The 13,865-nt window shown below is 40.6% G+C and overlaps 1 protein-coding gene across 1 annotated transcript; it reads left to right on the plus strand.

Annotated features, from left to right (window-relative positions):
- Window positions 1-1,189: 1,189 nt before the first annotated feature.
- On the plus strand, window positions 1,190-4,757 carry thoc3 (THO complex 3). The gene is made up of 6 exons (XM_082505140.1): window positions 1,190-1,408; window positions 1,960-2,116; window positions 3,169-3,373; window positions 3,801-3,962; window positions 4,149-4,249; window positions 4,342-4,757. The coding sequence occupies exons 1-6, from the start codon at window positions 1,229-1,231 to the stop codon at window positions 4,503-4,505; spliced, it is 969 nt and encodes a 322-aa protein (XP_082361266.1). The 5' UTR covers window positions 1,190-1,228; the 3' UTR covers window positions 4,506-4,757.
- The last annotated feature ends 9,108 nt before the right edge of the window (window positions 4,758-13,865 follow it).

The raw sequence follows: 13,865 nt of genomic DNA on the forward strand, positions 1-13,865 counted from the left end.
TAATATGAACATATAGCATTACTTTGAGTGACAGCGTTACTGCCACTGAATCTTAAAGTCATAGACCAACATCTGATATATGTCAGAAAAGATGATGTAAAGTTCAAAGGGCATAAAAATCTCCCCCTGCACAATCAGTGGATTTATTTTTGTACTCAAACCTATCACGCTGTTGATGTTCACGTAGGCCTATGTGCAAAGAACTGCTGTATTTTCTTTAGAAAATGAGAGATAGTAAAGCATTTTTTTCTGCATGAATTTACAAAAGGAAGGAAAAAATTGAAGAAAATAAAAGCAAAATATTTCACAATGATTTACCTAAAAGCAGATCGTGCCACTTCTTTCCAGTTCTTCCACAAATAGTCACAAAAAAAACTTTGATGTATAGATTAACCCACTTTAAACTGTATGATAAAACTCTATCAGCTGTAGCACATTAAATGCACATAGGCTGCAAACCAGACTGTTTCTAATTTGACTGATTAAACATGCAGTGTGTTGTGCATGGATTGTGTCATGTTATGCATTCCACATTATTAATAATGATAGAAACAATACAATGAAGCTGAAGTACTTTTTGTTTTCTGGGATTTAAACTGAAGATCACTGACTGAGCTCTGAACTGTTTCATATTTTACTGTCATACAGAAACGAGGATCTGACAGTTTGTAAATGATGGATGATGCTCATTCTAAATTTCTTAAATAGCCCATTTCCCCAAAGCTCAACGAAACCTGTTTAAATTCATTCATAAGGTTTATGCAGCTGAAATTTCTTCAAGGTGAAGTCTGGCTTTATGTTTTTCTTGTGTTGGTTTTAGTTGTTAGAAAATGCATATCAATTCAAATAAATGATGTCACAGTTTGAGATTTCTTATATATTCTTTTAAATGGATAACTTTAACTTTTCTGTTTCTAATCTGACTGATTAATCATTCTTATGAGCAATATCCTGCAATAATAAGGCCTTTTCATTTGGTATTTAGAACGATTTAAATATTTTATTCCTTGCATTAAAAAATACAGATAAGATGGATTTACACATACTTCTTTTCTACTGTTGTTTTCTGAATGTATTTATGTTACAGGACGGTTACAGGACCTTTTATAAAGTTAACCGTCTGAGCAAAGTAAACAAGTGTCGGTCCCCTCCGAACCACCAGATGGCGCGCAGGCTCCCTTAAACCCACCTACAGTCGGCGGCCACTGTTGTTACGTAGGAATCCAAGATGGCGTCGCAGTATTTCCAAGAGATGCAGGAGAGCTTTAAAAATAACAACAAAAGCCGCGAATTCGCCGCTCATACGGCTAAAGTTCACTCGGTGGCGTGGAGCTGTGATGGCAGGAGGCTGGCCTCCGGGTCCTTTGATAAAACAGCGAGCGTCTTCGTGCTGGAAAAGGACCGTTTGGTGAGTCACATAGCGGCATGTTGCTAGTATGCTAGCGTTAGCCTGGTTAGCTCGCTACCGTGAATGAATGAATGTTGGACGTTAGAGAGCCGACTGTCACAAAAAACACGGCCCCCTGGATAATCCCCATCACTCAATAACTGCCACTAACTGAACAGCCTTGTAGTTATTTAGGAATTTACGTCATTAAGCAGAAACCTATAAGCTCCGTCTGCAGCCCAGCTTTCTACTTAATTTTTTATTCATTTTAATTACGTATATGTTTACTGATTAGTATTTTTATCACTGAAATGCCCAAATTGATAAACTTTCATATTTATGTAAAGAGACATGATCAAATCAGAAAGTTAAAGTCACAGCCCTCAAGTTTAAATTATAACTTGAGGGATGCTAATTTTTTTTCCCTTTCCACAAAGTGTGGTATGCAAGATAATCTGAGTCATATTTCTAAGAGAAAACTTTACAGGTGATCGTCTTGCTGGGCTGCTTGTGGATGTGCTCTGTAAAGTGGCACACGATGGATGCCTGATACATGTGATGTTTGTCTGCAGGTGAAAGAGAACAACTACAGAGGTCACAGTGACAGCGTGGATCAGCTCTGCTGGCATCCCACCAACCCGGATCTGTTTGTCACGGCGTCCGGAGACAAAACCATCCGCATCTGGGATGTACGCACCACCAAATGCATCGCCACCGTCAACACGAAGGGTAGGCTCTTGGTTTTTGTGGCGAACAGAGTCAGCAGCTAGTACTGACCTCAGGTTGCTGCTGTTTGCCTGCATTTTCTCTTTGGGAGTTATTGTAGCTGATAGAAGCTGACTGATTCAGGTAACTGACTGGGATCCTTTATGACCCCATCTGTATATTTATGTCAGTTTGTTAACATTGTAGAGTCTGATTTGATTGTAATTGGGCATTTACTATTGACAGTTGAAGATTTTAGATTAAGATTAAAAGTAATCCTAAGTATTTTTGAGTGCTTATGCTCAAAGGCTTTGAAAGATTCCACTTCTTTAAACCGGATGTTCGTTCAGCATGAAACAAAATCATGAAAATAGCAAACAGTCCGAGTATGATGACATCATCCAAATTTGTTAATCAGAACGTTACAGAGTCACCTGTTCATGGTGAATTCATGAGTCCGTACCTGCTGATTCATTTTTTCCAGGTGGTTTCTCCCGGGAAGCTTCTGTAATTTGAACATCCTTCAAATCTCATTAAAAATAATTGTCATACAGACTTCTGTAAGGCTTGTTTGTCTGATGTTATCCTCTAAACACACAGCTTGCATTAATGCTGAATGAGCTACCTGCGCTCTTAGCTGCAGCGCTGCTTACTGTGACTAGATGGTGAAGAGACTCTTGAAAAGACACTGACATAAACCATTGTGAGTTATAGACTTCAGTAAAGCGCCAAAGATGTTTAGTGAGTCGAGCTTCCCAGATTATGAAGTCATAAGTAAAGCATAGTAAAATACAATTATTCCTTCATTCATGGTTACATTAGACAGCGAGTTGTAACCAGTTCTTTGAACAAACAACGTCTCTGTGCAGCTGGTCAGCCCCCAAAAATTTAAATGAATACAAAAAACCTTCTGGTTATTCAAAGATACAATAGTCTCACCGTCTGAGGAAAGTCTGCTGGGATGATAGCGGGCACTTTTGTATCGGTCATTCAAAATGCCCACCCGTACAGGAGTCATGACCCTTCTTTAAACCTCGCTCATCACTGTGTCATCAAAACTGAATCTTTGTCTAAAGGTGAAAACATCAACATCTGCTGGAGCCCGGATGGTCAAACCATTGCCGTGGGGAACAAAGATGACGTGGTGACTTTCATCGATGCCAAGACGCACCGCTCCAAGGCAGAAGAGCAGTTCAAGTTTGAGGTGAATGAGATCTCGTGGAACAACGACAACGACATGTTCTTCCTCACCAACGGAAACGGCTGCATCAATATTCTGAGGTACGGAGCAGATTTCTGCTCACGTTCATTCCTGACATGCATGTTCATGAAAAGCTGAGCGTCATGTTCTCCGTCGCTTCTCACACACCAACACAGGCTAGCTGCTGAGTGAAAGTGTACAACTAAAGGTTGGGGAGTTTGATTTTTCTTTTTTCAAATCAAGGTGAGAAAATGTCAACAAGCTGATCCCAGAGCTGGCTGGAATGGTCGCCACTTCATTGTGATTTGGCTTTAAAATGTGTTTTTGCATTATTAGAAAACAGAGGAACTTTTCTATCTGCTCCTAATTCTGTCTTTGAAATGAACACGCAAACACTGCAGGTCAACAATAACTAAAGGTCTGAAGGTATTTTACACTGACTCACGTTTTTCCTGACCTGTGCACGAGCCACGTGGACTCCTCTGAAACACCTGGGTTTTTTCGCAGTTATCCAGAGTTGAAGCCCATCCAGTCTATCAATGCCCACCCGTCCAACTGCATCTGCATCAAGTTTGACCCCACAGGGAAGTACTTTGCCACAGGAAGTGCTGATGCGTTGGTCAGCCTGTGGGACGTGGAGGAGCTGGTGTGTGTCCGCTGCTTCTCCAGGTCAGAGACGGTTTATTTTCAGAGTTTTAGGTTTCATGAGATAATTACAGTAATGGTCTTTTAAAAAAATAAATAAAAACACATCATGGATCACATCTTTATCGTGGAATAGAAATGTGCCGTTATGACTCTAAGGTTATTCTGGATCTCAGAGAGTTTCTTTCTTTTATCGCTCTGATGGTGCAGACTGGACTGGCCAGTGAGGACTCTGAGCTTCAGCCACGATGGCAAGATGCTAGCCTCGGCCTCCGAGGATCACTTCATAGACATCGCTGAGGTGGAAACGGGTCAGTGAGACAGTTTGGAGCTGTAAATTTGAAATATATATATTTTTTTACTAAGCATTAAACACATTCTCCGTCTTCTCCTCGTGTTGTAGGAGAGAAGCTTTGGGAAGTTCAGTGTGACTCTCCAACCTTCACAGTCGCCTGGCACCCAAAGAGGCCCCTGCTGGCCTACGCCTGCGATGACAAGGAGGGCAAGTACGACAACAACCGGGAGGCGGGCACCGTCAAACTGTTTGGCCTCCCCAACGACTCCTGAGGTCATTTCTGCGTTCAGACTTGTTTAGCTTGAACTCTGTGAGCGAAACCTGCCAAGGATGGAAGTAGAGAGTCTTCTCCAGCACCGAGCGCGATCCTAAAGCAGCAGTAGCCTTTTCCCACCAGCAGATGGTGCTGCTTTCCTAGCGCTTCCTTTACAAACTTAACTCCATTCCTCATTTGTGTACATGAATAAAAATGTGCTGTAAGATACTGTTTGTATGTAAAATAAAGTGTTTTGATATTAAAGCTGCTCTCTGTCTATAAGTCTTTTGTTTTGAGCTCTGATAGCTGAACTTGTGATTATAGTTCAAATATGAAAATGATGAAAGCCTCGGAGGTGTGCGTTAGTTTATTAAGCTTCATTATTTTTATTTGACTTTAGACACTGGATGTTGACTCATCATATCCTTCCTGCAGCCTGTAGGTATACACCAGGTAGGTGTACCAGATAAGAGGAGATGCACCTGTACCCTGTATGAGTACACAGACACACTCAAGCCAAGAAAATCAATTCGCTTTTGCCTTCAAGTCAAAGACTGATTCACTGCTTTTATTACATGTCCACTGTTCCTAAATAGTTCATTTTTATTTCTACATTATAAGACCTTTTATTTTTTAATTAGGCCATCGTTATAAGGTATAACACTGCCGAGTGTAAAACAGACATCAGCTGACAGCAGAAGTGTCTTCCTGTCTTTTCCTCCTGTGACTGCTTTATCTTCCTCCACCCTGACATACGTTCACAGTGTGAGCAAAAATTTAAGGCCCTCAGCCCAGGCTGGTGGCAGCTGGTCACTCCCGGTCCCCAGAGCCTGAGAGCAGCAGGCTGCAGGTTGTTTTCCCCTCGCAGCTTCCTGTCGTCTTGGCGGGGATGTCAACGGGAACCCTGCTGTCTTGCTTTGATTTCTTTTAATTTGGTTCAACCCCACATGAGAAATGTGCCCAAAAACCTTCCTGTGGAGTGGCTGCCCTCTGCTGCCTCGCCTGTGCTGGCATTAAATTAACCTTTTATTTTATATTCAGAAATATTTGCTGGAAAATGTTTTAATGCTTCATTCACTAAAGTCTTTTAGAAACCTTTAAGGTTTCTGTGCAAAGAAGACTGTTAGCGCCATTTATAGTTATTACATGTTTTATTTTGAAAAGCCTGAAAAGGATATGGTGCTTTTGTTGTGAAAGTTTTGTGAGAAATAAAGTAAGCGAATGGCGGAGCGACACGATGGTTTTACCGTCGTTGTTGCACAAACCGACGCGTAAAACAGCCTCTTGTCCATCCAGACTCTTATTTTAGATATAAGAGAAATAGAGAACTCCAAGAAGAAACAAAGATAGCCATTACATTAAGTAAAACCATCATGCTCCCGAACAAGACGACTGCATCGCTATGAGATCGTGCAAAGTTTGATACAGCAAGTCAGTTAAGTGCACAGAGCTGTATGCATGAAGAATCTAAGAAAAGAAGAAATAAGCTTTCATGGATAAAGTTTTGGACTATGATATGCTGCTAAGCTACAAGTCGTGTTAAAACTGAACAATTGCGATTCTCAACTTCTTACAAATAAGTCAGTGACAGTGTTTTTGGTCTTAAGAAGATGACACTAACTACGAAAGCCTCAGCTTTGTGTCATAGACCATTTTGTTTCATGAACACTTGTTGAATAAGAAGTTGTGTAAAAGGGGCAGAGATGGCAGATAAAGACCCGCAAGGTTGCAGGCCCAGGGCACAGAGCTGCAGTAGCGGGACTGGCCACAAGAGGGCGCAAAAGTACACCGAAAGAGGTTTGGAAGAACAGCTCGGCAGGCACATAAACGCAAGAAGGTCCAAGCTGTCACAATTAACCAAAAATGAATAAAATTAGTGGACTGATGAAAGAGAATGAAAGCCTTGACATTGTTGATGAATATTTAAGTAACTTTTCAAAGCTGCATGAAGAATTCTTACGGGCAAATGATGATGTACTGTCACTGTTGCCAGAAGATGAAAGGAATGTGGACCAGATGCTCTGGTTCAATCCAAAAAAGGAGCAGTTCAGTGCGTTTATGACTGAAGTTGAGAAATGGATCATCGTAACAAGACATCAGCATCAAGACGACGTGAGCCCAGATGACAGCGTGTCAGTGACTGCTAGACTAATTGCAAAGAAATCAGGTACCAGCGTTGGAAGAAGCTCAGTCAGTAGCCGCTCATCAAGATCGTCCAGAGCTTCTTCGGTATCATCTGTACGGCAGAAAGAAGAAGCAGAGCGCGCTGCTCTGCTCGCACGAGCCGCATCCTTGAAACAGAGACAAGCCTTGGACATTGAAGAATGTAAGTTAAAAGCAAGAAGAGAACAGCTTGAGATCGAGACAGCTATTGCTGCTTCTACAGCCAAAATAAAAGTGTTAGAGGACTGTGAATATGACAGCTGTAAAAATGATGTGGAACAGTGTGAATCGGCTGTTAAGCACTTCAGCTTCCAAGAGCCAAAGGTACAAGGTGAACATGATGGGCATTCAAAGGTAAACAGTCACAGTGTAAAACAAGAAGATGACTTGCACCAAACTGATGCCAGTGTTATTCCAATGAATCTATGTGAAGTCATGTTGAAACAAAATGATATCACTGAGATGTTAGTCAAACAACATAGACTGTCACATTTGCCTCAGAGACATTCCCATTTTTAGTGGTGATCCACTTGAGTTCATACCATTTACAAGAGCCTTTGACCATACAATTCATGACAAAACTGACAGTGACAGTGACAGGTTATATTACCTTGAACAGTTCACCAGAGGTGAGCCCAGAGATTTGGTAAGAAGTTGTCAGCACATGAATCCTCAACAAGGCTACAGTGAGGCAAGGAAGTTGCTGTTTTGTCATTATGGTAATGAACTGAGAATTGCAACTGCCTACATGAACAGAGCATTCAATTGGCCACAAATCAAAACAGATGATGCAAAGGCTCTTCATAGCTATTCACTGTTTCTCACTGGTTGTAACAATGCAATGCAAGACATCAGTCAACTGCAAGAGATGGAGATCCCCACGAACCTCAGAGTTATTGTCTCTAAACTGCCATACAAAATGAGAGAAATGTGGAGAGTCTCTGCTTTTGACATTCAAGAAACAAGTGGAAGGAGAGCAAAGTTCTCAGATCTGGTTAGATTCATAAACAGACAAGCAAAAATAGCTGCAGATCCTTTGTATGGTGACATTAAGGATGCTGAAGACAAAGCAAAGTCATCTGCAAATGTGAGAATGACTAGATCATCCAGGCAAAGGGGAAGCACATTTGCTACAAGTGTAACACAAGCTGCAAATGAAAGGTCACCTGAAATTAACAAAAGTGCTTCTTGTCACACTAGCAATGCCTTCCAGAAACCATGCATATACTGTGAAAAACTCCATACACTGGCAGAATGTCAAAAGGTCAGAAACCAGCCTTACAAAGAAAGACTAGAGTTCCTTAAAGCAAAGGGTCTGTGCTTTGCATGTCTGACACAAGGTCATCTGAGTAAGGACTGTAAGAAAAGATCATTGTGTGAGTACTGCTCTAAGAGACATCCAAGTATGCTTCATTGGACAAAGGAGGAGGACAGTAAGGCAGACGATTGCATCCAGAGAAATGTCTCAGACATTCCCACAACAAGTGATGAAACACACACTTCAGGCAGAATTTGTGGAGCCACGGGGGCCGGAAAAGGCATTCATGTGTTATCGATCGTTCCTGTGTGGGTTAAGTTGAAGAAAGGCAATAAGTTGATTGAGACTTATGCATTCATGGACAATGGGAGCCAAGCCACGTTTTGTTCAGAAAAACTGATGAGACAACTGGGTGTAGAAGGTAAGAAGACAAAATTCATGCTTCGCACAATGGGACAAGAAAAGATGGTGACAAGTTACCACCTGTCAGGATTAGAAGTGTGTGGTTTAAATGAGAACACCTATATAGATCTTCCTGACATTTACACTCATGCAGACATTCCAGTGTCTAGAGAGAACATCCCTACACAGGATGACTTAAAAAGGTGGCCACATCTTCGGCAAATCAAGTTCCCACATTCAGACGCAGACATTGGACTTTTGATAGGATGTGATGTGCACAAGGCTATGGAACCATGGGAGATTATTCATAGTAACGATAACGGTCCATATGCTGTTCGAACAGTCCTGGGTTGGGTTATCAATGGCCCTCTCAAGAGAGATTCTTGCTCTACTCCTTCTGACAGAGAGCTGAGTGTTTCAGTAAATCGCATCTCTGTCACTAATGTTGAGAATCTTTTGATGCAACAGCTCAACTATGATTTTCCAGAGAAAGCTTCTGAGGAAAAACAGGAAATGTCACGAGAAGACATCATGTTTATGGATTCTGTCAATGGCACAGTTGAAAGGATTAATGGTCATTATAGCATAGGTATTCCTTTGAGAAACAAAGCTGTCAAAATGCCAAACAACCGGAGTGCAGTAATGCAGAGGGCAGAGAATCTGAAAAGAAAATTAATCAGAAACACAGAGTTTCACAAGGAGTATCAGAGCTTCATGTCTGACTTGCTGAATAAAGGCTATGCAGTTCAGGTACCAAACACAAAGACTACCCCTGAAAATGAGAGAGTTTGGTACATACCACACCATGGTGTGTACCACCCCCAGAAAAGAAAACTCTGTGTAGTTTTTGACTGTGCAGCATCCTTTCAAGGGAAATCACTGAACGAAGAACACTTGCAAGGGCCAGACCTAACGAACACACTGATTGGAGTACTAACAAGGTTTAGGTGGGATCACATTGCCTTGATGTCAGACATAGAAGCTATGTATCACCAGGTGCGAGTACCTCCAGAGGACAGTGATCTTTTGCGTTTTCTCTGGTGGCCAAATGGGAACTTGAATGAACCTCTGCAAGAATACAAAATGATGGTGCACTTGTTTGGGGCAACATCCTCCCCAAGCTGTGCAAACTATGCACTAAAAAAAGCAGCAGAAGATGCTAAAGAAAAAATGCCACTAGCAGCAGTTACTGCTGTTCTGAACAATTTTTATGTAGATGATTGTCTTCTGTCAGTTTCAGATGAAACAGAGGCATGTACTATGGTCAGGGACCTGACTGCATTGTGTGAGAGTGGAGGATTTCACTTAACAAAGTGGATGAGCAACAGCAGAGTTGTCCTTGCTTCCATTCCTGAAAAGGAAAGAGCAAAAGAGATGAAAGATTTGGATTTGAGACATGATGCACTACCAGATGAAAGAGTCCTAGGAGTGAACTGGTGCACAGAGACAGATGTATTCAAGATCAGGATAACTGAAAAATCTGTGCCAAAGACTAGGCGAGGCATCCTCTCATTTGTAAGTGCAATATATGACCCATTGGGCTTTTTGTCTCCTGTCATTCTGACAGCAAAAATCATCCTGCGAGAGCTATGTGGCAGGAAGATTTCATGGGATGAGGAAATCCCAGCTGAACTGGCTCAAAGGTCACAAGTTTGGCATTCAGAGCTTTCAAAACTTCATGGCTTTACCGTCAACAGGTGTTTGAAACCTGCTGGATTTGGAGTGGTCATATCTACACAATTGCACCACTTCGCTGATGCCAGTGAGAGAGGCTACGGAGTCGTTACTTACCTCCGTATCACAAACCAGAAAAGAGAAACTCACTGCTCATTCATTATGGGCAAGTCCAGAGTGTCTCCTCTGAAGCAGATAACAATTCCACGTCTGGAGTTGACAGCAGCTGCAGTTGCTGTAAAAATGGACAAGCTCATGAGAAAGGAGCTGCAAATGCCACAAGAAGAATCTGTGTTTTGGTCTGACAGTAGCACTGTTTTAAAGTACATTTCCAGCGAGAACATCAGATTTAAGACATTTGTAGCAAATAGAGTGTCACTTATTAGAGACAACACAAAACCAAGTCAGTGGATGTATGTAAACTCTGAATTAAACCCTGCTGACCACGCTTCAAGAGGAATGAACACAGAGACATTCATGAAGTGTTCAAACTGGATTGCTGGGCCAGAGTTTTTGACAAAAGATAAGAAAAACTGGCCAATTCCACCGGACATTAAAGAAATACCAAAAAATGATTTCGAAGTCAAAGAGGTGATGAGTGTGGATGTTACAAAATTACATGAAAATCCAGTGAACAAACTGATCTCTCACTATTCAGACTGGTACCGTCTAAAAAAGGCAGTTTCCTGTATACTTACGTTCAAGCAGCTGCTTGGCAGGTTAAGTGCGCATCGGAAGCTTCTCATGTCACAAGCAAGTGGCTGTGACAGCAGTAAAAGGAAATCTGAAAAGGTTGCAGGTCAAATGCAGCAGTTCAAAACATGTATTAAGGGATCTTCACTTACCACTGCAGATGTTGCAAAGGGAGAAACTGAGATTGTTAAGTTTTGTCAAAATCAAAGCTTCGCAGAAGAAATTGCAAGTCTTCAAAAAGGTGACAAGCTTAAAAGGAGCAGTCACATTGTGAAGCTGGATCCTTTTGTCCAGGATGGAGTTTTAAGGGTTGGCAGTAGGTTGCATGAGTCTGCACTACCAGTAGATGTTAAGCATCAAGTGATTCTCCCTAAAGGTCATCATGTTTCTACTTTGATTCTGAGACACATTCACCAAGAAACAGGCCATGGAGGAAGGAATTACATATTATCCAGGCTGAGAGAAAGATTCTGGATTCCACAGGCAGATTCAGCAATAAGAAAGATCCTGTCAAAGTGTGTAACATGTAGAAGGACATCTGCGAAACCTGGTGAACAAAGAATGGCAAACTTGCCACAAGATCGCCTGATTCCTGACAAACCTCCATTCACAAATGTGGGCATAGACTATTTTGGACCTTTTGAGGTCAAGCATGGGCGCAGCAGAGTTAAGCGATATGGTGTATTGTTTACATGTCTTGCTGTTAGAGCAATACACATAGAAGTTGCCCACTCACTTGAGACTGATTCTTGCATAAATGCATTCAGGAGGTTTATTGCAAGACGAGGTCAAGTGTCTGTCATGAGATCAGACAATGGCACTAACCTTGTGGGTGCAGAAAGGGAAATGCGTGAAGCAATCAAGGGATGGAATCATTCAAAAATCTCAGAAATGCTCATGCAAAAGGGCATCACCTGGATATTTAACCCCCCAGCAGGGTCACATTTTGGAGGAATCTGGGAGAGACAAATTCGCTCAGTTAGAAGAATTCTTAACCAGATCCTAAAGCAACAACCTCTGGATGATGAATGCTTGCGGACATTGCTATGTGAAGTTGAAGCAATTGTCAACGGCAGGCCAATAACAAGAGCGTCTAATGACCCCAATGATTTAGACGCACTTACACCTAATCATCTACTTCTTCTTAAAGGGCAGCCAGTACTGCCACCTGGATTGTTTCAAAGAGAGGACTTGTATGCAAAAAAAAGGTGGAGACAGGTGCAGTACCTGTCAGACATTTTTTGGAAGCGTTGGACTAAAGAGTATTTGCCGCTTCTACAAGAAAGACAGAAGTGGTTAGTGACTAGGAGAAATCTGAGACCAGGAGATGTTGTTCTCATAGTCGATGACAGTGCACCAAGAAGTTCCTGGTTAATGGGAAAGGTTGAGAGAACAGTTCCAGACTCACATGGACTTGTCAGACGTGTGTTTGTCAAAACCAAAACTAGCGTTTTGGAGAGGCCTATCGACAAGTTATGTTTGTTGCTTGAAATGGAGGCAACAGTTTGAATATCAGCCTCATGTGTAACAGATATATGTTCAACACATATGACTTATGTTTCATATAATGTTTGGTTAAGCCAGTTAGATTATGAGTGTTGATATTAAATGACGCTTTATTGTGTTAATATGTAATTGTTATGCCTTAGCAGTAACAATTAGGGGCCGGAATGTTAGCGCCATTTATAGTTATTACATGTTTTATTTTGAAAAGCCTGAAAAGGATATGGTGCTTTTGTTGTGAAAGTTTTGTGAGAAATAAAGTAAGCGAATGGCGGAGCGACACGATGGTTTTACCGTCGTTGTTGCGTAAAACAGCCTCTTGTCCATCCAGACTCTTATTTTAGATATAAGAGAAATAGAGAACTCCAAGAAGAAACAAAGATAGCCATTACAAAGACAATGTGGTGAAGTGTCACCACTGAAACTTAAAGGTTTGCGAATTTGATGTTGTGTGTCTTTTGTCTCCCACCACAGTGTTTAACATGAAGATAATCAAGATATTTTAACCTGAGCAGGCGTTCTGTAACCTTAACCAGGTCATTTCGATATATATAGTTCATATATGTTTATATTTTATAAGTTCAATTTGTTATATCTGTGAGATACTAAGAGGCCTCCATATGCAACAGGTACTGTTGTAAAGGTTTTCACACATACAAAGAAATATAGCAAAACAAGAGTAACAAACATGTATTAGTATTGGAATAAAGTGACTAAAATATGTGGTAGTGAACGAATACTAAAAGTATTTAGATGGTGTGCTTATGACACAGATTTTAAACCAAATGAAAGTGATAATAGATTTCAGTCCTGGATAGAGAGTGGACTAACAACATTCCATTCCTTCACACATAAAGGGACACTACAGAGTTTCCAGTCTTTACAAATAAGAAATGGCTTAAGACAAGTAGATTTCTTCAGGTTTCTTCAAATGAGGGATTACTTTAATAAACACTGCAATATCCCAAACCCAAATATGGTTGAGTCAGAAATGTTTTTTTTTTTTTTTTAATTCATATTTTTATTAAGGTTTCAAAAGCAGGCATTCACAATATGTACATCATGTAAGCATTCTTCATACTTAGGTTATCTGCCTTAGATACTGAAATAGTATTTTAATTTACAACCAAGTCATAAGGGAAGAATACTTACAACGATAGAAGTAATTGAAACCATCACATAATCCGAAAATCAAAAAACAAAACTAACAAACCTAAAAAAAGAAAAAAAAAAGAAAGAAAAAAACCCAAAAAAAAACAAAACAAAAAAAACACGGATGTGTTGTATGGGGTGATCCTATAAATATATATACATACATCATAATTATTGGTTTGTAATAGTAAAATCTGGCCTATGAGACGTGATATATTTGACCCAGTTTTCCCAATATGATGTAAATTTCTCCAGCTTGTGGTTAACAGAAGCTGTTATCTTGAGTCAGAAATTTTTAAGATAGTTAAATTAGCATATGATAGTTCTCTGAGAAAGGCAATCTCCAAACTATATGATGTGCTCCTTCAAGCAAGGAAGGATACTACTCAAAATGTTAAGATTAAATGGGAATTGGAATCGGGGATGGGTATAACAAACGAGAACTGGGAGAGGATTTGTAATTTTCATTGGTACTCAACAAGTTCTTTATCTTGGAGAGACCACTGTTGGAAGAACATTATTAGATTTTTC

The sequence above is a fragment of the Aulonocara stuartgranti genome, assembly GCF_965226115.1.
Source record: "Aulonocara stuartgranti genome assembly, chromosome: 2".
In the NCBI taxonomy this organism is placed as follows: Eukaryota; Metazoa; Chordata; class Actinopteri; order Cichliformes; family Cichlidae; genus Aulonocara; species Aulonocara stuartgranti.